Source organism: Apis mellifera, linkage group LG13, assembly GCF_003254395.2.
Source record: "Apis mellifera strain DH4 linkage group LG13, Amel_HAv3.1, whole genome shotgun sequence".
NCBI classification, from domain to species: Eukaryota; Metazoa; Arthropoda; class Insecta; order Hymenoptera; family Apidae; genus Apis; species Apis mellifera.
Window position 1 is genome coordinate 6,285,300 of NC_037650.1, and position 24,491 is coordinate 6,309,790.

Consider the following 24,491-nt stretch of genomic DNA (forward strand, 5'->3'; position numbering starts at 1 on the left):
GAAGCGCGCCTCATGCCGGTATCCTCATCGCGGCTATCCCGATCCCCCTATTGGCCAGGTTTCTCGCGCGTTAAAGTTAATTTCGTGGCTGTCGGGGCCCCGGTAATGGAACCAGTCTTACCCGCAAACTTTTTCATCCGTCCGTCCGTCCGGAGATAAAGGCGGACGACGGTAAGTGATTCCTCCGCGGATACGGCCGCGCCGGCCAACGTTTTAATTGCGTTATTTAAGGGCGACACGGCGAGGCACGGGCGGGCAGGAAAGCACGCAACGTGGAAACGGGTTTCCATGTACGGCGTACGCCACGTTCGCCCGGCCGTTTACTCGCGCGCCAACCGCGCACGGCGGCGGCACCGATTCGTTTCGTGAAAGTCTCGATTCTCGCGCGCGCAACGCCCGAGCCTTTGCCGTTAAACACCCACGCGCGGTTATGGTGGCGTGGTGTGGCGTACAATACACCGTGTGTTGTTGTTGTTGTTGTTGTTGTTGTTGCTGGTGGTGGCTGGATACGCGCGTCAAACGACCCACCAAAGACCTGTTTCGGTTGTTCGCGATCGGTTGGCGATACGCGGCCAGGAATCTAGCGGGCCCCGTGAAATCGTTACGATATTTATGGCGGTTGATATCCTCCCGCCCGCCGCTCTCAACCAGAAAACTTGTTAACTAGTTGGAAAATAATGGCCGCCTTAAAAAGCATATCGTTACCTGATATATTCGCCTCGTACAAGTTTACGCTTCTGTTGCCGAGATACCTGTTTATCTTTATCGCGGCTATACGTTTATTATCGCACGCCACTGGCAGAGACGTATGCACTGTAAATCGAGAGTTTACGGTGCAAACGATTCGATCGCATCCCTCCCGTCATCCCACGGCTCGTCCTCCTCGCCTTCCATCCAGGGAGATGAAATTTTTCCGAAAATTGCAACTTCCTCGCTCGAGAAACTTGGGGATGGAGGAGGATGATGGAGGATTTGAAGAGGGAGGAGGGTTGTAATCGGGGAAATAACTTGATCGAGTAAACGACGTTTTTTCGAATCTCTTTCGGATTATACCTGGCCGCTCGTTCCCTCCGCTTTTACGACGGAGATTGCAAGACGATTTACAAGAGGAACGGTATTCCTCTTGTGGAATTTCGAGGGATATTTTTATTAACGGATAAGTCTCGGTGTCGATGGAAAAGCGATGGTTTATCGCGTGGGCGGGATGAATGAAGCCATCGCGCTTCTTGTTGACAAACGGTAGGTTTGACAGAGATTCGCGAGTAAATTCCATTTAAAATGCGCTCTCACTGTTGACAATGGGATGACTTTGTGCCAGTGTCATTGCATAGCGTCGTTACTCACGTCGATGCGCTCGTTAATGTCTCGAGCCGTTTAAACGCGCTTTGTCATCGAATTAACAATGTCCAAGTTGAATTAATACCGGGAGAAAACAATGACGAGGTGTGAAATTTAAATTTTGTTTTTCTCTTCTCTTTTTTTCAATCACTCTCCTCCTCTTCGTCGAACCGCGTAAACTCCAGGATCCACGATATAATATCAACCTTCCTTCCTGACATTCTAATTGCACAATGTACGCACTGCTACCTCGAGCAATAATTCGAGGATAATTTCCACGTCTACTCTCCATCAAAAATATATACGCACTTGCGAAAGAAAATAAGCCGTGGGCAACGCCCACATTTCGTGTATCGTAACTCACGCCAAGTCCTTGGCATTAAATATGTAAATGTTGCGGCCGGGCGACAGAAGAGCGGCCGTTTTTAATTCGTCGTTTGATTCGTCGTCGTGGACATCGTCCCGTCAATTGGATTTCGGTTCCAATGGATCGAGTCCATTGGCCGATAATTAGGTTGCGAGTATAACGATTACCAACAACGTGATCGTGACCGCGTCTCACGTGTTTGCGCGCCACTCGTCCGCGCCCTGTTTCTCTCTCTCCCCTCGTGTTTCTTTCCCCTTGCAAAAAAGGACCGAGGATGTACCGATTAAATTATTATTCTCGCAGGAGAAGCTCGTTTAATAGCGCGGGAAGAAAAATATCAACGTTGGCTCGGTCGTCGATGGAACTGCACGCTTCGATCTTTAATTGCCGCTTCGTAGAATCGGGGGATGGAAGGAAAAGTCTTGCAACGCATCCTTCCTCGCCTCTTTTTTCGATCCGTGCACATTTGCACGTTAATGAACGACCGGTTGATTTACCGCTTTCTTCCTCTCCTTTTATATAACCTCTTCTTCTCCCTTTCTTCTCCATTCCTCGCCCCGATATCACGAGGGAAATACGTTTCCTTGCCTCAATGGGGTTGGCTCATTGAATAATTGGCGACTTATCGAGGAGGAAGGGGTATTTCGGATTGACAGGTCGAGGCGTGCAATTAGCGGATGAAAGATTCGAGAAAGAAGGGAAATGAAGAGAGGTGAACGTGGGAAAATTTCGATCGATGGATGAAGCGCTAGAAAAAGAAAGACACGATTGATTAAGAAGAGAGATTTCCGAGACGGGAATAATTAATTCGTTGAGTCGAATTTTTTCCTCGATTCAACTTTTCGATTCGACTTCGCGCGTTGATTATTCGTGAGAAATGGCAAAAAGGAAAAATTTATACAGATAGCAGGATACAAGAGAATTTTTAACGAAGTTCTATTCGATCGGATAATTTTTACAGATTTTTTTAAATGGAATAAGAATGTTTTATTTTTTCTCTCTCTCTCTCTCTTTCTCGTTGAAAAATTTACGACGTGACGCGAAGCGAAGTACAGAAGATTCTTACGAAGAGAACGAGTCGAAATGACTCATAGAACGCCACGAATTGGTGTGTACGGAATAATCAACAAGGCCATGCTTCAAACATTAAGCTGGTTAAGTCGTAAACAGCCCGGTGGAATTCATTACCGTTTGACAAAGTCGACTTCCACTTCTTTTTCTCTATTCCTCAACATCCTCAAATCATCCATAAAATCGAAAAAGGAAGAACAAGAAAAGATCAACTCGGCTAAAGATCTCTTCGTGAAGAATTCTTACTACTTTACTATTCTAAACGTTGTTGTTTCGACAAACGGAAAGAAACATCCAATTTTTCGATGTAAAATTTACCATTTGAATTAATAATATTTTCACACACTTTCAACGCTTCGAAATAGAATAAAATTTACCAGAAATATCGGCCACCATCGCTTTATCATCGAACAATTTTATCAACGATGGAAAATTACTATTAGATGAATTCACTCAGAGAGAGAGAAAGAGAAAGAGGAAACTTGATAAATTACAAGAGGAACACGGGGAATCGTACGGATCCGCAGAGTTGCGTAATCACGGTGCGGCCAATAATGATCTTCGTGATTTCCCCTTTCCTCGATGATCGTGCAGGCGCGTGCAAACACGACCGCGTGCGCCGCGGTTACGTGCCAATGACTGTAAACAGGGATCGAGCGAGGAGTAATTTGTGTGGCTCGCGCGTGTCTGAGTACTCGTGCCACTTACAGTAACGAGAGTACAGAACGGATTCCTGTTATTCGAGAGGTATCGACCGATTTCTCGTCTCGATTTTCGTTCGAGAGGCCAACTCGAGTTGGCTCTCTGCTATGACTCTATCGATGTCGTCCTTGCCACCTTCCCACCAAATTCCTCTTCCGTTACGTTTCAACCGATCTAATCAGAGAAAGAATAAAACCTCTAAAGAACGAGGATTACTAAAGAAGAAAATTACTCGAGGCAAGTTGTTTAGACTTTTACAGAATCGTATCCATCAATCTTTCATACATCTTGCGACGACGTATCAATAAATTTTCATTATATAGTCAGTCATATTGTGCTGTTCCTAGGAAAAAAAAGAATACGATTTTCCATGCTACTCCTTTCATCGAGTCGATGAAATTTCTAGGAAAAAGAAGAAGATGAAATTGATATTTTTCCCAAAATCGTCACGATTCCGAAAATGGATCGATCACTGATAAACTGTCTGGAGAGATAATGAGGGAAGGGAAGAAATAAGGATTGAAGAGAATGTCGCGAGAATTTCGCAGGGCAACAGGGAAAAATATTGGCTCGTTATGTACCAGTGCTTTCGGCAACTTGCTTCGCTTATCTGTCGTTCCATTTGCATGAGAAACTGCAACTGATATTCTAGCGTGATTAGAGAGAAGCCTAAATGCGGGAGGCCGAGAAAGATCATTCCTGTACTCGCGTTTAATACATCCAACCTGTTCCTCTTTGGAGAAAGGGAGAACACCACGAAAACTGCTCGTGTTACCTTGAACATTAAACGATGATAAAAGGTTTTCGAGAGTGAACCTGTGTTAACGATAAACAATACGAAATCGATTTTCCAAATTCGAATTTATCGAAATTGTTAACTTTTCGAAGCATTTTCATCACGTATTGTCGTTGTTGGATATTCGAAAACAACACAGGCCTATAATACACCTTCTAAATCTTTGATCCTACGACATATGATATTCTTCTGATCTTTCTTAACCTCGCGTGTCGCAATCAATCCTATTTAAAAGAATCTTATACCCCGCCACAATCGTCATTACCTGTTCGAATAATTGAACGAGACAAGAAACGAAAAGAAAAAGAGAAAAAAGAGAAAAGAAGAAGATGGAGCTTTCCTGTAGTCGAGCACGGGGACGAAGGTTGGTACCGTACAAAAATGGTACCTCGATGAATCTCTATCCGCCTCCGTGATACCTCCGTGCGCACGAATGCGCGTCCAACTCGTGGCCACGTCACACCCACGCGTGCAACTCGTGTCCGTGTGCAAGACGGCGGTACACACGAGTTTTGGGCTGGTGGTGGCGAGGCCTGGTCGGAGGCGGGCACGATGCTTAGAAGGCTATAAAAAGAGAAAGCTGGCCGGTATAGTATAGAGAGGCATACACGCGCTTACACAACGGTGCGTAGACGCCGGGTGGGTGTGCAACAGGGTCGTGTAAGCGCGGCCGGTAAAACGTACGACGGGATTATCCTAACATCGTTTCTTAACTGGCCGGGTGTGCGCGCATTCGTCGTGTTTCTCCGCCCAGAAAATAAACGGTGTAATAAAATTTTTCGAAGTTTTATGAAATTGCGATAAAAGAAGAAGGAGAAGAAGAAGAGGGAGAAGAAAAAAAAGAGAAAAGAAAAAGGGAAAGGGAAAGGAAAGAAAGAGAGAGAGAGAGAGAGAGAAAAAAGGAAGTGGTGGATCCGTGATCGTCATCGGGCCCGCGGTGAGGAAGATTTTTATGCATTATTCGTATCCTTAGATCGCGAGTACAGATCGCGTTGTGGATCGTAAAATTCTACGAAACGGCGAAATTTCGGTACAAAGTCGGCGCAATAAAAGAGTTTCCAAGGCGTCTCAGGAATTCTCTCCCGCCCGATTTCACGAACCCCGTCCCTTCGTTTAACGAGCCCGTGCCCGGCTCGCATATAATTCTCTGTCGGAAATACTAGGAACAGAAAGGATCTTACCGATCCCGGAATTTGCATAAAACTTCGAGACGATTTCTTTGAACGTATCATCCTCTGGCTATACCTTTTTCTCAAGAATTTCTAAAGATTGCGAAACGGACGGCTGGTTAACGATATTCGTTAATCCTCTCGATAACGAATATACGTGTGTTGTAATTGTCTCGATGGAAAATATAATTTCATAATAGTCCGGATTAGCTTAATTATTGCTCTTCCCTCTCTCTCTCTCTCCCTTTCTCCCCCAATCTTTCTCATTACCAACGTTACAACCCTGTCCATCGTCGCATCAACACTACGGACATGGATGTAATTGAGGAGAAGACGCACCGGGTCTGTGACCCACAAAATTAGGATCTTCGCGAGACACGTATAATTATTATCGTGGGTCATATTCATTGTACAGTCTCGTCTGAGGATGACAGGGATAATGAAGAACGGGCTCCGCGGGCCCGTATAATTATCCAAGCGTGGTACTATCACGCGTGGAATATAATTGGTAATAATTCGTATTGTTCCAACGCGGCGTCCATTTAATAAATCGTCGCTCGTCTATTACTCATCTCTTCCGGGGAAAACGATTCCCCCGTTTTCGCTCCTCTCTATTCTTATTCTAGAATCTGTCTCGAGGTAAGTCGACTGTCGTCCTTAATCGTTCGATTGGATCTAATTCGCCTTCACACACGTATATATATTCGATTCGTCTTCGTTCTCGGTTCAAGGGCGAAATATGTATGTATCGAGCCACGACCGTATTGTTCGTTTCTTTTTCTCGATCGGCTTCGATATAAATTATACATTACATAATATATAAAATTTTTCAAAGATTTTTTTCGAAGATGTTATCGAGAGCGAGAGAGAGAGTGTGAGAGAGAGGGAGGCGGGTTTCGGGAAAGGAACCTCTCGAAAAGGGAACTCTGTCAGGTGCTTGCCATCTGCCGTCTGTCGACTGGCCTTTCAGGGAACCAAACCTACCGCGGGGCCCCTGTTTACCGTTGCCAGCCGAAAACAGCGGAGTTTGCTGTTGTTCTTCGAACGTGGTAACTCGAGAGGATCGTGGCCCCGCGAGTAAATTGACACGGACTGAATACAATTCGAATTTCCGGGTTCTCGAAACTGCCGCCACTCTAAATACACTCTGCGCACTAGTAGTATTTCGCTTTTAGACGAAATGAACCGAGGAACTATTCTAGAGGGGTACGTGTATATAGTTTTTCGAATGGAGAATAATATTCAGAGGAAGAAATTTTTCTAAATTTAAAAAGAATGGTAAAATGGTCGCGTACGCTGTTACATGAGATACAAGAGACCGTGAATTCAGGCCATCAATTTGTAAAGATCGTGTATATACAACGTTTCACATATAGCTATATACAAATATATCCATCCATGGTCTAAACTATATCAAACATTCCCTCTAAAACGTAACATTTTTCCGCGGTACTTCTCTCATCGACGATCATTACTCAGCCACTATCCTATTCTGTGTATCGTGAAAGCTCTATTGTACTCCCTCTTCTATTTAAACTTTCGAACGGACAATTATCCATCACTTGTTTCGTACGATACTCATGCAGATGCAGCTGCGCTAGAGCAATTTATTATGAATGAACAATAGAGAAAAAAAAAATACCATACCAGCGTTGCAGATCACTTTGTATCTATAATTCATTCGCGCTCAACAAATCTCGCAATGTGGTGCTGCCCAAGCATCTTCCAACCGATGTACACGCGTGCAACTTTTGCTATCACGACCGAACTTTTAATTTCTTCGACGAGGAACGACACGGAGGAAAGGAGAAGAGGGTTGCTCGATCGATTCGAGCAATTATTGGCGGTTATTGTCTTGGCACTCGTCGTCGATCGTGATTATCGCGCGCGCTTGGAGGAAATAATTTTTAGGCCTGGCGATAGCGATCGCTTGCTAATTCGCCGCAATCGAGAACAATTTACGGCTCGACCTTCGTTTATTGCCGCCGGTGCAGAGTCGCAGCTGCGATCCGTGTCACGGAATCGGGGGAATCGTGTCTCGCGTGCCTCTGGAAAAATATTCCTATTCGTATTCGTATTCGAAGGAGGAGGAGGAGGTGGTGGATGACGAGGAGCTCGTGCTCCTTTTTGTTGAACGGATCTAAAGAATCGGTTGAAAGGGGGAGAGGAGATGGTTGGAGGACATGCAGTAGGAGGAGAGACGTTAAATCCTGCACCGTTTCAACGTGACGAGATGAAGTATTCCTCGTATTCCCAGAGGCAACTGCGATTATGCAACCGAATCGCGAGTCGCAAACGAAAACAGGTGTGGGGAAGGAAGAGGGGAGAGGAGGGGGGTCGCCTGCGCGAAAATGAAATTTAGCGTGACGCACGGCGTGGCATTCGGAGGAACTTAACCGCGCAGTTGTAAATAAAAAGGGGAAACGTTTCTGTTTTCGCGGAGGAAACAATTGGCAATTGGCGAGGCGAATAATTAGGGAAGCTTGTTGTTTGTTGAGATGAGGGTTGATTGTTTAAAAAAATTGCGTGGGCGTGTTTGTCCCCCTCGTTATTTATTTAATAAAATTCTGCAACTTGGGGTTGAGGCAAATTTTTCATTCAAATGCCCCTTTAAAAGGTCGCATTTCATCCTCTCCGACCACTCGAAAGATTCAATTTTCAATTGTCGGTTAATAGTCTGGCGATGGAATGGAAGATAGATAGGGATAGGATCCAATTGGAACGATTCGTAGAAATCGTTGGAGATCCGATGAGCGGATAGCGGTGAAAAATGTCTGGCACAAAGAAGAAGTTAGCGATTGTAATTACTATGGAAATAGCGGCGGAGTTGCCGGTGAATAATTAAAACGTTTCGGTAAGCGCCGCTTAAAAATGCTGTGAATTCATCCGGTCGAGAAGCAAGCAGACTTTCGGTGCATGTACATTTAAGCATTGATTCTTCCGACACACAGAGGCAGACGTTCCCGCTCGAAGACAATAACGAGAGACGATTATTCAAAGAGCCTCCGGCCTGATGACAATCCTGCTAATAGCTTTTTCAGATCTCTCTCTTTTTTCTACCGAAGAAAACAGAGATTTCCAACGCTTTAATATTCGTGAAATAACAACTCGCGACGAAAAAAGAAAATTAATTGCTTGGATTTGCGCTAGTTGATTTTCACATGCGTTTTCGTTCATCTCCATCGATTTGTTAATTCTATGCTTTATCATCATCTTTGTTTTTTTATAAGCATACAGTTGTAACATTTATACAGAAAGTATAAATGTAAGATATTTGATAAATTCAATGTAAATTCGTGTGAATTCGTGTAAAACGGTTTTGAGTCATCTGACGGGCTGTTCGATCTTTTATAACCCTTTTTATATCTTCCTTATCGAATGTCGGTAAGAGAAAACTCTACACTTGAGAGAGATTTAAAATGTATACTCTAATGAATATAGTCCGAATACGTAATTATACGTATTTATATTGGAATTTAAAGAAATGAATCTTTTTTAATTTTTTATATTTATCAAGCGATTTTTGATGATAAGAACGAATATAAATTCTAAATTTGTAGCTTTAAATCGTAGAGGGCACTTCAAGATCTTCTTGCACGATCGGTAATTCAGAATATGATACATAAAATTCCATAAGATGGTAGATCTAGTTTGCACTTGTCTATGGTAAAAACTTCGTATCTTTTAGATTTATTTAGAAGATTACACGAAGTAATATGTACATCAGAATCTTTTGTGATCAATATTCCATATATTATAATATTTATATAATACTGAGATCGATCCAAATTTATTATTTCCAATTATAATTCTTTTTCTATCCCAGCTCTTGACTCCTTCGATAATATCGCATGCGACACTGGAATGATAACTAGACTCGTGTAGCCTCTGGATTATGTGACATTGAATAGTAAATCTATTTTATACTTATTCCGCAACTATATTTTGTTCCTCATTTTCTTCGCTGATTATCTCCTTCGAAAAAAATCAATTTCCTTCGATCGAAATATCATTAAAATTTAATAAATTTTCGAAATCGATGGAGAGATGACAAAAAAAATGTATCGATCTTCTTGAAATTTTCTTCGAGATCAAAGCGAATTGCTCTCCCTGTTTAAATTTCCCATGAAATTTTATTATATCTCCAAGATGAAATTGAAATTTTCTGACGTCCAAGTATGATGTGACTAATAGCATCCTGTCACGTAAAGGAATTTTTTTCAAAGACCAGACATCCACAGTACAGTGCCAAAGGTGAGTGGCGTCTGTTGGCACAGAAACTTGAAGGCGCCATCGCGCGATTCGCCCGCGACTACAGGATCTGACATTTAACAACGAAGAAGAAACGTTTCAAGCACTCGATAAACTTCGCGCACCGAATCCGGATTTAAATAATTCAATTTCTTCGCTGTCTTTTTAACTTCCTCCAGACGTTTCGCGAGGGACTCTCTCCGAAAAAAGCGGAGGTGGAAACCGGTTGAGCTAGACGCATTCGTTCGCTCGAAAGAGGAATGGACGAAAAAATGAACGACGATTAAGAAAATCGGTGACCTCTTGACCCGAGCGACAAAACTGATCCAATTAAATCGAAAAGAATTGAACGGGGCGCAATCTGCATTTCCACCCCTCTTAATTTAAACGTTAGATAGTTAGATAAAGAATTTTAATTTAATATCGCATTTTAAATCTTGGAAAAATATCTTCTTCAGTTTCCACGGAGAACGAGAATCAGTTTAAAAAGTTCTCTGAGAGCTGAGAAACTTAATCTCGAAGCTTTCTTCTCCCTTTTTTTTTTTTTTTTTACTTTTATATCGCATTACCCATTCCAATTTGTTTGCATTACGCATTTCATCTTAACCATTACTTTATCATTGTTCCGTGTAATTTTTATTATTCACCGGTTCGGCATTCCGCGTTATATTTTTATCCTTTCTTCTTCTTTTCTCTCTCTCTCTCTCTCTCTTTCTCTCTGCGGGTTTAAAGACGATCTTTATATAAGCTCGTCGAGCGATCGTGTCTTCGTGATCCTGACAGGATTACGAAACGAACGTCTCAAGATAGGTTAGACGGTTGACTCGAGAAATTCTTACACGAGGAACGTAGCGATCTATAAATTTCGTTGTCAGGGAGGGTGAGAGTAAAGTGGGCAATAAGTAGAATTTATAATAGAAAGGCGAAAATTGGAGGAAGAATAAAGCACAAGGATACACGCGAGGGTAAATAAATAAATAGATATCCCACGTCTCGATAAAAGTCAGCCGTTAATTCTCCCCAAGGCGGCCGTCCTGATAATTAAACAAAAATATAAAATCTGGAACTCGTCATTCGGACAGCTTTAGTAGATCTTAGCGGTTAAGAACAACGGCGTTGTAGGGATTGTTTGCCTTGGCGTGAGGCTACTTGTTCAGCTTTGACAAATTTTAGTGGCACGCCAGCCTTATTCAACCTTAGACACAACCCAGACCTACTTATCGATTACAATGCCCGTTTGTATCCTAACGTTAGCCCCGTTCGACTCATCGCAACTGCTGGCCTTCCAACGAGACACCGTCAACTTTTCCAATCTTGCAATCCTCTTCGCGCCTCTTCATCTTTATGACATCTAACTCCTTTACACGGTCCTCCTTTTATATCTCGTGTTCGCAACGAATTGTTGATAGATTATTGCTGACAAAACCTTAGAAGGGGCGTTGCAATTTCATTTCCGCTCCCCTTTCTTCGAAGAAGAACGAAGAATCTTTTTGTAAACGTTGGTTGTAAACGAAACGAGGCATTCCATTCCTCGGCGAACGATGACAACGAATTTTCGAGTGGAAAACGTTTCGAGAAAACATTACTCTCACGAGTTACAAGGAAGTAATGAATCAACAATTACGCGTTGGCCTCTGATCTAAATTCCATTGGTAGAAAATTCGCGATGAATCAAGTGGCCAATTCTGACAAGTCTATTCAACATCTGCATTGTGGAATCATTTACGTCATATAAAATGACCGTAACAAATTATACATATATAAATTATGCAGTTCCGTGATATTCTTGGGCCCTCACTTCCGCTTTTGCATACCATCCTTCTCCATCGCGATAAAATATACCCTTCTTATTCTTAATTCAAAATTGGAGATACTGACAAATAATCTCGAATTAAAAACGTACCAGAATTACAGAGGACTGATATCAATTTATCCTCCTCCTGCTTCTATCTTAACTATTCTTCCATAAACATTTTTCCCCGTAAAATGTTCCTTCCAAAATTTCTCCATCTATTTTTCCATAGCTGTCCAAACATCAAGCATCGCACATCGAATCGCGTCGAAGCGGGTATCGCTCAAAGGCCACCCGGTTGATTCACATATACCGCGGTCTCGCTACAGGAATCGCGTACAGGCCGGCTGGTATTCCTCTTCCCCTTGTGTTCCTCGGTTGAACGAGGAAAATTACGACGGCTCGAGCACTCTCCGGCTGGCTGGCAGAGTTTTCGGTGTGGCGGCCACCGTTTTATTTATAGCGGAGGAGGTCGTGATGCGTTCCAAAAGCTACTCGTCGCACCAGTAGCACACGCTCGAGCGGACCGGCCTCGTCTCGTACCCAGTTTCCACCGATCGGCGTCCGTTCGTTGATCGCTCGTTGATCGACGGCACAGCGAGATGAAAACAGCATTGCCAATTTCCAACACGCTCGCGAATCGATCAACGTGAATTCGACCGGGCAAAGAAGAGAGGAGGGGGAGGAGGAGGAGAAGAAGAAAGGAAGAGAAATCGCGTTTTTTCCCTCATCTCCGGTGCACACACGTGGCTACTTGTTCGTGAAACGGGACAAAACAGCGGTGTGTAGCAATCGTTCGACGAGTGACGGGGGGGAGGAGTCGATTCCCTACGTGCGAACATTGGATGGCTCGGTCGGGGAAATAGTCTACTAGAGTAGATAGAAACGGATGAATGAGCGTGGGATGCATTGAGCTCGTAGTGGTAGGTCCTCTTCCGTTTGTTTGGATCGTAGACCGAGTGGACGCATAATATATTGCACACAGATTCGAGAATAGCTCGTGTGTCAATCGCGTGTATGACAATTCGATCGATTAACGAGACAAGGAGGTTAATTAAGGAGCTTAAGTAATTGTTATATAGACGTTTGTCTAATTTCAATCCTAAGCTCGATATATATATACAATTCTATCTCATCTAATAATAAGAGGATAATTAACACCAAAGGTAAAGGGGGGAGGGAAAAATCTATCGTAACGAAGATGGAATATCTACCTTCCTTGTCCAAATTCTTCTTCTTTCTTTCGAATTCGTAAAATCTGTCGGGTTGAAAAGTCAAGGTTAAGGCCAAAGATTTATGCGTTCGATATACCCGAAACACGTCACGAGCAATCGCGTTCACCTTTCGGCATGAGTCCAAAGATCGCGAGCGAGCCTGTTAATCGTTCCTCCTTCTATCGCTACAATTGTCTCTCGTACAGTTGACTGGTTGTTAAAAGAAAGGAAGAAAAATCGGCGAGATCTTGCGAGAACGATTCCTCGATGCATCCTCCGCGATCGAAGGGAAAAACGGAGTCGTGATCGATCAGATGCGACAGACAGAGAAGTGAATAACAAAGGAACTGACAGTTGGCCAGTGATAAATGCGGTTTAGAACCAGAACCAGACGCGCCTCGTGCCGGAAGTCGATGGACTCGCGAAGCTGACGAAAGCTGTTCCACGTAGGCGATCGTGTAAACGGTGGTGCTCGTTCACCCGATTCTTCACCCCCCTCTGTTTACCCGAGCGAAGTGCAAGGTACACGCGAGTTCTCCGCACTTTCACGGGGTTCGCCGCGATACACGGGGCAAGAAAATGGCGCATTTTCGACGACCAGCCAGGCGGGAGCACTACAAACCCTTTGGAAGAAGGAAGGTAAACGAAAAATACACGAACGAGACTAACGAAACATTCTTACCTCTACTAATAACAAGATCGAACCAATTGAAACTGAAGAGAATCTTCTGGATATTTGGGTATAATTATTTCATTAGTCCTCCTTTTTATTGGTCTAGATATTTTTATCTATTATTAATCGAAACGTCAGGGGATAAATGAGACTTTGAAGATGACGAGGAACGAGTCTCGTTGTCCTTCTTCCAACACTAAAATTAAGAAAAATCTATTAATCTTAACAGATTCGTTAAAATGCTATTTCAATCCTAATTGTGAACACGAACAATTAAATATATATAGATTAATTTAACATCGTCGCGCGAAACGAGAAAAGATTGATACGAGATCGAATAACAACGGGACGACAAAATTGTTTTCATAGGAACGACTTGTGTAACCGATCTATTCTTAAAATTGTACTTTAAATGACAGGATGCTCTAATGCCGCGTTTCTACTGAAATAGCTGCGACGTCCTTCGATGCTCGAACAGTGTCCTCTCGGTCGCCAAGTTTGCCAAATCAGCCTTCTGCAACGCGTGTTTTGCATCATTTGCAAATTGTATACGGCTTCTCGCGCAAAACCGTCGAATCTTCTCCCCGCCTATTTTTTCCCGAACATGTGTCTTTCCATGGCTAAGGATGATTTCCTCTTCGATTCGATCGGTTTGCGGTTTACGATTCGTCCTGCTCCATATATGTACTTTGGAAACTCATCTTCCAATTACTTTCTTCTTCTTAATTAAGAAACAGGGTCGCAGGTCGTCGTTCCCTTCGATTCGAAACAAACACAATTTCCATAATAACACGATCCTCCGCTTTGCACGAGGAAGAAAGGAGGAGCCTCTTTTTCCTTTCTTCTCGTGTAATAATCATGGTGATTCCGCGAGAAAGTTTAAAAGAGGACAAGTGGCGAGAGAGTATATCAGCTTAACCCAGTTTATGAATCAACCTGTAACCCGGCTTGAAAGGAGAAAAAGTTCTCGTGGAAACGAGATAGTGGCGGGGATTTGTTGGTAAATTGGATTCCACGACGATATTTAACACGGCCAATCCGATATGAAATCCTCGTCAAATCAATCCTGTTTGTTGGCAAAGTAGGCTCGCGATGGATTATCAACGTCGAAAATTCAATTAATCGTCCGATCCTACACCCTTCCCTCCTCTTACCGATTTCAAAATCAATATTTCGATTTTTATCTCCTCCTCCTTTATCCTTCTCGACCAAACGAGTCATCTCTTTAATATCCCAATTTTCTTTAATTTAAAGAAAAAAAGGATCCAATTTTATACATATATATATACCAACGACTTTACGATTAATCATCGATAAATTCGAAACGAATAATATACATAGAGAATCTCGAATTCTGTTCTTAAAGAATCGCGATGGGATCGAAGCAAACGCGGAAACCTTCGCTCCTCCTAGACCTTCGATCCTCCTAGACGAGGCGGCACGTAAGGGCAAACGTTCGATTCATCCGAATGACACAGTTTCGGTCTCGTGGAAACGTTTGACCGCCTCGTGGTTCCGCGATTCGACTACGATCGCCGCATATACACGCTTTACCGAGCGTTACAGATCTACGACGATCCTCCTTCTCCACCCCCTTCGACCCTCATCGCACGCGTGTGTGTGTGCACGTACTCGTAAGGTTTGATAGGACACGTTGCCTTCAGGGTGCAGTGGCCTGGCGTTGTCGTGCGGGTCGGTCAGGGGTGGCGAAGATCGGGAGGGGAGAGGGGGAGGATGGAGGGAGGGGATTGTGGATCGATATAGTCACGGGGGTGTCGTCCGGCTTCCTCGGTGGCGCCACAGAGCGGGTGAGTCGGCAAACCTTTGGGCCGATGTATCAACTAAACCCGGCCAGGAACGCGTTCGCGGGGACGATAGGGAAACGTAGAGTAGTCAGTACGCGGAGATACCCCATCGTCGTCGAGTCTCGCGCGCGCGTGTGCCTCTCGAGATCGACGTGTGAGTTCGTTCGTGTTCTGAATAATAATAATAATAATTAAATGAATAAATGAATAAAAAATAATAAAAAGAAATAAATAAACAAGTGAAAAGAATTTTTTAAGAAAATAAAGAATAATTATTGCAAAGATCCAAACGTCGAGTCGAAGGATCGTTGGAAGAAAGATTGTGGATTTTTTTCTTTTTATTTTAACTGGTCGGGAACACGCGTCGTGCCGGGAGGCTCGGCGTACCACGCACGCGACCACTTTTCGACGTTTCCAAGCTGTTGATATTTGTTTTCCTTATCTACTTCCGCGCGAGACGATCTAACGCAGGTACATTCGTCATATCGTTGATTAGAAGAAGAACAAGATTCGGTTAGAAAAGGGAGAGAGAGAGAGAGAGAGGAGAGAGAGAAAGGGAGAGAGAAAGAAATAGGGTACGAGCGCAGGCAGTTTTTCCTTTTTCCTTTTTTTTTTTCCTTTTTCGATAAATGTTGATAACGCGACGGGTCTGAGTCGATCGAATGAACGTGAACTCGCCATTCGACGATGTCGTTGACCCGCTTCCGAGAGCGTCCTCCTCCTCCTCCTCCTCCTCCTCCTCCGCTTTTACAGGCCCTCTGATTTGTCAGTTTCCCGTAAACTCCTGAATGTAGGCAACCGGTCAAGTGTATCCACCGAGACGAAGAAGGAACGTCTACGACCCCGTTCGCGTTTACTCCATTTTTCTCCCCCACATTTCTCCTTATATTTCCTTTTCTTCTTTCTTCTTCTTCTTCTTCTTCTTTTTTTTTTCTTTAGCTTTCCGCTCGTTTGTGTTTATCGCGGGTGAAATCTTGGGGTGAAATTACTTTGGCGTTCGAGGCAAGACAAAAAGGGTGCGCGGTTAAGGATAAGGAGAGCCTATTATTCTTCAAAGGACACTGCCATTATCCGCGGAACCCGTTTCTTCCATCCTCTGCCCACGCGGATCTTCTTAACGCCTCGAGTAATAATTGCAGGATAATTGTTGGTGGTTATCGCGGAAAACGACGAGTTTCGTCATCGAATTTCCCATAGAATAATCGTCCACTGTTTACAAAAGGATAGCGCACTCCAACGACACACATAGTTACAAAGAGGTCAACGGAATCGATTGCCCTCCTCCCCCGCCTCCGATAATTCCAAACGAAATTTTGTTTCTCTTTCTTCTCTTTCGATGCAAAGATTAATCGCGTTTTTAATTAACTCAGATATTATACATTATCCAATAATAATAACGAGTCTAATTAATCATCTCAAAGCGATCAAGAGAATCTCAATGATCAGTTCTTTATTGTTTCGCCAAGAGCTAAGTTTTTTTTCCCTCTAATACAATTTTTATTTTCTCTTCTATCTCGAGATTTCGTTGGAACTATTGTACGAGAAGAATTTGCGTGTTCCATCGTAAAACTGGAATCCTCTTAACAATCCTCTGATCGTGGCCACACGTATAATCGAAGCCTTACCAGCTTGATCTCTCGATCCTCGACTATTAACCGTGTTACGGGGTCGATCCTCGGGGTGACGCATAATCAGAACTTTGAACATCTTTAAAATTATATAACCATCATTTCGAACGATACTTTAATCTTGTTCGTAATAAATCCTCATGGACGTTGAAAATTCCTTTCGATATTCGATGGAAATACCTTCGAATCGGTTTTAAACCGATTATTTTTTTCTTTTTTCACGAGATAAAAAGCTTGGCTGAAGACAGATACAGATGTATATAGACGTATATATATTTTATACGTGACCAGACTCCGGGACCGATCTCAAATCGAGCGTATCGAGGATGCTGGAGGGAGGTCCAGGGACAACGGCGTAGATCCACCTGGTCGTTACTTTAATTGCTACGATGTAATTAACATGGCGGTGGCAGTCGTTAGTCGAGGTCGAAGTCGTGCACGGACCAAGACGTCGCTCACCCTTTCTCGTTAAGATCCTCGAGAGCAATTATATCAGCATATTTCGTGACAGCGGCGAAACGACCGCCAGTCTGGCACCGAGAAAAGCGGTGTAAATCTGTATTGGACGATCCAGTCGTCGGATGGATCGGTGCTAGAGAGGTAGACAAAGTTAGAATTGAAGGCGATTGTTTTGAAAAAAGATCTCTCTTACAACTCTTCTTGATCTTGATTTTCGTTCGAGTAGCGGAGAATGAGAGTTTCGTTGGAATTTGAATAACGAATTGAAGAAAGAATATATATAGAAGGAATACTCATGGATCGATGATGAAAAGATTTGAGAAACGAGATTTTTCCAATATTTTAAAATATCAACGAGCGATTCGAATAGTGAAAAAAGAAATTTAGTGATTCGATTCGTTGTTCATCGAGCGCAGAATCTCGAAGTCCTCGATCTGAAACCCGCGTTTGCCTGCGTTCGTCCCATTTCCAAGCCTCGCTCTCCCCTCTCACCGAACGATCCTGTTGCCAGCAGCAGCGTGCTCGAGGGTGTACACGAGGAGGGTGTCGTGCAAGAGTGAGCTCGCCTCGCGCAGGAACCCGCGATGCACGCGAAAGTCGAGGCACCAGGTGGCCGAGGCGCGATGAACCGACCCGACGTGTGCCGTGAGTAGAACGTGTGGCGTTTGGATGGCTTGCAAACGGAAGCGGAAAAAGTCGTGGAAGAACGCCTGAGGGAAGTCGCCGAGTGACAACTCGCGCCGGCCAGCATGGCGTAGCGGCGCCGCGCCTAACTTCTTTCCGACCTGAAGGTGCGTTGCTTCAGTCAGACGTTCAGTTTCTCCAGTGAGAACCGACAGCGTGGAGGAGAGAAAGACGCAATGCGGTAGCGTGCGTGGGTAGAACAGAGCGAGAGTTTAGCGGAGAGTCAACGCTAAGCGAGTTCACCGCGGGGAGAAACGAAATACTGGGCCATAATACTTGCGGAGTCCAAGGGCCCGGAAGTGGGTGAAAGCCACTCGAACAACGGCCCCGGCGACGAACGGCCCTGCCTTCCGGCGATGATCGGATACAATCAACACAATTCCGGCTACAACAAGCTATTCACGCAGGTACACCACCAGGGGGAAATGTGTTCTCGATAATATCTTTTGTGTCGTGCTCAGGAAGGATCCTTTAGAGATCTTTAGAGATTCATTTTCGATCGATAATTTAATGTGAACGCTCGTGGAAAATCGTTCCAATATTTTTTTTTTGTTAATTTTAGCAGAAGATTGCTTTGCAGAATTTATACATCTTCTTGATATTTTTTTCGGGAAGGATATTTGGAAATCCATTAACATTGGTGCTTCTTTGGAAATTTATTTCCGTTTGTATTAATTTTGAAGCAATTAGAAGAAATTCAAATGAATTCTGTCGAACTTAACTTGAAGATTGGACGAATGTTATATTATTCTCGTGATAATTTGATCATCTTCTCTTTATATTTCCTCGAAGAAGACCGATCTTTTTTTTTAGTTCTATTTTACTTTAGTTGTTGTTGCTTTTTTTTATTACATTACATGTGACGCAAATACAGATAAGGTTATAAGAGGATAATGGTTGTTAAACGGGAGAGGGAAGGGGGGGGCAGATTTCAGATAAAGGGTGTCAATGAATCGGCCTCCTTAATCGACAAAGTAAATTAGTTGCAAGGGATGAACCATGTGGCGCCTACCAGGCGTCTTCATCAATTTTCTCCGTTTTATAAAGGGTTTTCCGCTGCGTGCGATGCGTCGCACAAGTTTTACATTAATCAGCCTGGCGTGAAAATAAAAGCGGCCAGCCGTGCCATCGTTGCACAGCCTCGGATCCTTTACGTTGCAATCTAAATCGATCCGGTTTACATTTTGAGCGTGAAACCGACCGTTCCCACGTATGCTCCATTGCTCCTCCACGTCCTCCTATTCACAGACATCTATCTTTTTTACACTTTTACCCGTGTCCGGATTTTTATTTTTTTTTTTTTTTTCACTCCGTTTACGTGTCACTCTTCCGGCGAACTTCATCATTTATCTATTCTCACTTCCTTTCTTCTACTCACTCATCGCTAAAATAATTCCACTCTTCCACTCTTTTCTCGCTCGTCCATGTTATCGGTCTATTATCAATTCTTTTTTATATTCTTTGTTATCAATTCTGTATTAATAATAAGAACGAGAATTCACTCGACTCGATCTTTCGTTTCCCTTCGATTTTATTATTATTATTTTTTCGACGAACGAACCACTATGTCACCATTATTTCATTTTTCAATACGTTTAACGTACTAGGGTAGAAAAATTTCCCGATTTAATATCCTATATATTCCTTCTCCCTGTGTTATCCAATCATACAAAAGTCCTCGTCTAAAAATTCGCAATACGATTGTTCGAAAGAATTCCCGTCCCCGTGATCCCCAAGAGGGTCGAAGAAGGTCGTGGTGGCACGCATAGACGAGTTTATACAGTCACGCACGGGAAACAGGTAGAAAGAGAGAGAGAGAAAGAGAGAGGGAGAGAAAGGAAGAGAGAGACGATTAAGTAAAGGCCGTTGGCATGGTTACAAGCCCCGAACGAATGAATTCATCGTCCCGACAGAAAGAGAAAGGAAAAAAAAGAAAATTCATTTTTAAGGGTGGAGGAAAGTAGTAAAGTGGACAAGTAGCAAACGAATCGTTTCGTATACATCTCTTTGTACAACACCAGACTAATGCAACACCATCGAAATGCAAATTCTGGCCGTCCAAGTGGCGCGACACACGCACACACATCCGAGGATCCTTTGCATTTAATTAAGTATCTAATTACAGGTAAAAGCTTTGACTTTGAAAAGTGGATCAATACATCAATGTCGCGGTAACTCGGGATCGATAAAACTGTTAGAAATTGCGTCTCTCTCTCTCTCTCTCTCTCTCTTTCTCTCTCTATTCGCCGGACGAAGAGAGAATTTCAACGTATCTCGTTTTCTACTTTCTCGTCGCTGCGAACTCGAAACTCCATCGACACGTCCTTCCATCGGGATGCCATCGATCCAATTAATTCCTCGTACGGTGAATTAATTGACCGTGCGAGCATCCTTTTTTTTTTACGAGGCCCCACGCATTGTCGCCAACCGTGGCTGCGATTAACCGTACGTAAACGTTTGCCAGGACGTTTCGCGCGGTGACGCAACGAATTATGCGGCGTAGTATCGTATAGTATAGATAGAATCCTAATTTTTGTCGTCGATAATTCTCGCCGTTCGCCCAATCGTCGCGACGATTATTCGAGAAATTTCACTCAACGGTGAATTATAAACGGTGTCGTAAATTTCGCCACGGCTAATCTTGGAGATACGCTGCATTGAGATTCGAAAACGGGGAGGCTATACAGGCGAAATGGAAATGATGGGAAATCGAGAGAATCTGAAGAATCTGTTCCGAATCCGTTGACGGATCTCTCTTCTTAGGAGTGGAGATTTCTTGGCAGGCCCGTCTCGTCTTCGACGGCGCGGTAATATTTCGAAAGTGGATGTAAGAATCGAGGATACGACGATTTCAAACTTGTATATAACTTGATCATCGTCGCATCCTACGTCCATTTAATCCATTTTCAGTGACGAAATAAAGAAAAGATTCTTTAATGAATCGAATACAATCCGTCGCTTGTTCGCTTTATTTATCTCAGGGAAGATAAATTTTTTTCCAAATCGCGAATTTAAGGGAAATTGGAACGGAGATCGAAGTAATCAAACCGATTGAATTCAAAAACGAGCCCGTTCAAAATTCGTATATTTATTATTTGCAGGGAAAACGATTTCTCCTGCTTATGCAACTTCGATTTCGAGCCGACAAACCGTTGCAAACTAGCGCGTTAAGATGTTTGCAAAGAGGTAGCCTCTTCAGAGGGAGGACAGTTCGCTTCGGAACGGGCGAAACTTCTCTTTTTAAGCTAATGGTCCCCGACACTCAAAACCCTTGAGAACTTCTCCAAGGTTTCCGCGGTGGGCAAAATATCACGGCTCCTTGCAATTCTCGGAACACGAGCTTGATGAAAAAAAAAAAAAGAAAATCTCACGAGAATCGTACTCGCCAACGTTTGGACGGGACAAGTCGAGTAACAAAAGAAACGAAATTCGCCACTTTGAAAGTCTCGCTTGCGAAATTATTTCCAATTTCCATTTTAATTTCGTGAATCGTTGTATAATCGTTGATTATACACGTGGAAAATATTATTCGTCCAAGAATTCGTCTCGTTCAACTCTAATTTTCATAAATAATGTCGATAAGATAAAATTGGACGAGGGGAGAGAATTGACGAGTGTTATACGACTTCCAAGAAGAAAAGATAAAAACCGTGTCATTAGAAGAGAAATCGAAAAGGGATTACGTATCGATCGAGCTGAAACGATTCGACTCGATAACGATCCGGATAAACGCAACAATGCTTGGAGGCGCAATTTTAAACGAGTTTGTTTTGTATTTTCAGGGCTCGGCAGACTCGAACTACTCACAGCCGAGCTCGGATCTCTCGCTGGACGAGGAGAAAGAGAGCTTGCGTCGTGAGAAGGAAAGGCAGGCCCTCAATCAACTTGAAAAAGCCAGGGTAAGTCATTGATCTTTCGCATGTTCTAGTTTCACACCACTCTCTCTCTCTCTCTCTCTTTCTGTCTCTATCCCTCACTTTCTCCTTTCTTCTCTCTCTCTCCACCTCCTCCCCGAGTTTGTTTTTCCACAAGCCTTTCGTAAATCGTTTCGTATCGATCGAACAACTTTCCACCGTCTATGCTCCTTGTGTTCCTTCTCTCCGCCCGCGACGAATGAGAAGCGTGTCAATGAACAAGCGCGCCAGACTAATGAGATTTCATCGCCGGGGACGAAATCGAATTAACGCGTGATCCTTTGTTTTTCGACAATGGATGCGTTATACCGCCATCCGTGATATTATTGCCCTCTAATTATAATCCTTCCCTCCCTTTCATAATAGATCGCGTTAGAACCGTTGTTTCGAAGCTTCCGTGGCATCGTTCTCCTCTTTCTTGGCTCCGTGTTACGCGCACGATTGGCCAATAGTCTCCTCTGTGTCGACGAACTCTTCGGTTAGGCTGTTGATTTATGACATTTCGAACCGAGATTATCGAATTTTCGATTTCGATCGTATTCCCAAGCAACCCAGATTTTCCAACGTTTCCAATTCTCTAGAGATAAATTATTAAATTATCGATCCTATTATTCTCACTCTTCGGCGTGTTTGTCTCGGTGTTAATTTTCGAGGAAACAAGAATGAGTATTTGGAGCGGTACGGATTGAATTATGAAAAGAATACGCCATCGAAACGGTATCGGTCGAATCACCTTCGAGCAATAAACGAATATCGATTAACTCGAGCCACGACCTTCGAGGCGCATCGCGACAACCCTATCGGTTTATTGCGCTTTTTTATTCTTCGTCAGCTCGTCACGTGGTACGTTGACAATGTACCGATCATCCATGATCTGATCGGCATTTACGCTTAAATTGCAGTTGCAACCGAGTATCGTCACGGTATAATGGATTATGCGACGTGACCCAATAAAAAAAGAATCGATAATGCCAGCGATAAAACTATCTTTCTCGCCTTTTAAACTATACACACTCCGTCTATATACTCCTCGAAGAATAATTTTTTTTACACAGACCGTCCGTCCCTTCGATCGTCCGTTCCTTCCTTCCAATCTGAAAAGAATAAAAAATAAAATCGTACGCTTTCAATAATTAATGGTATAATTTTTGTAAATTGTTCAGACGAAACCGGTAGCGTTTGCGGTGCGGACCAATGTGAGCTATGACGGATCCGTCGACGATGATTCGCCGGTCCACGGCTCGGCCGTCAGCTTCGAGGTTCGCGACTTCCTGCACATCAAGGTACGTTTTCCTGTCTTCTTTCCTCGATGCAAACTTCGTCCCAATCTTCTGTAAGGAATATAATAAAAATTCTTGTTAGCGAAATACTCCAAATCTCTGCAGAAATTAAAAAATTCTCAATTAAAAAAGTAGGTTGTAGATTAATGATAAAAATCTAAACGAGCGAGGAAAGATAATAAAATAAGAATCTAATACGAAACTTTGTACAGGAGAAGTACGACAACAACTGGTGGATAGGCAGGCTGGTGAAAGAGAACTCGGACGTCGGTTTCATCCCATCCCCGGTGAAGTTGGAGGCCCTGAGGCAGCAGGCGAGCGCTGCACGTGGTACAAAGGGTCTCTATTCGGCGCGTGGAGGGTCTTCAGGGAACCTTGGCGAGAGTGGTATGCCCTCACGTGGTTCCACACCACCTACACCAGGTATCCTAGCACGTCCTTCTTTCTTTCCGCCCCTCGAAAACCGCCGGTGTACCTGTACGGCAATTCTCTTCGACCGATCGATGAAAACCGACGGTGAAAACAGGCGACGAAGAGGGAGAGATCCTCGGTCGTGCAAAAATATGCAAAACGACAGAAAAAAAAAAGAAAAGAAAAGACAGTGAGAGGAAAGGGAAAAGAGAAAAAGTGAAAAACATAAGAGAGACCGAGAATAAAAAAAAGAAAGAGAAAGAAAAAGAAAAGAAATGACGGGGAAAGAAAGATACGAATATTAAAAAAAAAAAAAAACTTCCCGAAAGAGTTGGCCCTAAGTATCTGAACAAATACAAATACACTCTATTAGTTTTCGTTTCTTTCCACACGCATCTCTGTCGCGAGCTTCTTTCTTACCTTTCACCATTCTTCTTTGCTCGTTTTTCCCTTTTTTTTTTTTAGTTATCGAGGTGAATCCTCGGCTAGAAATGATCGAGTTTTGCGAATTAGATTATAGGAAGTTTTGGCTCGCGTTGCGTTGGTCATTGAAAACTTTTTTGTTCGATTCTCGGATCCATTTAGAGGATAAAGATGCCAAGTTGAATCCCTGCCTTTCTTCTTTTCTGGAAATTTATCGAGGAAAACATTTTATAAGAAAAAAATGGATCGGCACAAAAATAATTCGTTCGTCAATGACCCACGCATCAACGATCACACGCTTGACATTAGTAGGCAATGTTCGCTCCATCTCACAATTCAATTCAATCAGAATTCGAATGAAAATCGATCCAACCCAACGGCAATCACAACGCTCTACACGAGAGTGTACCGTACTCTCCGCCATACGTGCATTAGTTATTCTCCGCTGTAAATGAACTCTCATTATTATAGTCGCTTTCCACGATCTCTCCGAGCATATATCCAATCGAGAGCA

At 43.3% G+C, this 24,491-nt stretch overlaps 1 protein-coding gene across 18 annotated transcripts in view; it reads left to right on the top strand.

The window, feature by feature from the left end:
- The window catches only part of LOC408430 (voltage-dependent L-type calcium channel subunit beta-2), an 83,820-nt gene that overhangs the window by 43,489 nt on the left and 15,840 nt on the right, over nt 1-24,491 (top strand). For 9 of the 18 annotated variants that reach the window (XM_026444580.1, XM_026444578.1, XM_026444588.1 and 6 more), the window contains 3 exons: nt 21,732-21,848; nt 23,027-23,146; nt 23,356-23,566. In XM_026444580.1, coding sequence (XP_026300365.1) covers nt 21,732-21,848; nt 23,027-23,146; nt 23,356-23,566 — 448 coding nt within the window. Of the gene's footprint in view, nt 1-11,996; nt 13,340-15,265; nt 15,650-17,776; nt 18,357-21,731; nt 21,849-23,026; nt 23,147-23,355; nt 23,567-24,491 lie in introns of those variants that run through there. The other 9 variants (XM_026444582.1, XM_026444584.1, XM_026444586.1 and 6 more) reach the window with 7 other exon arrangements.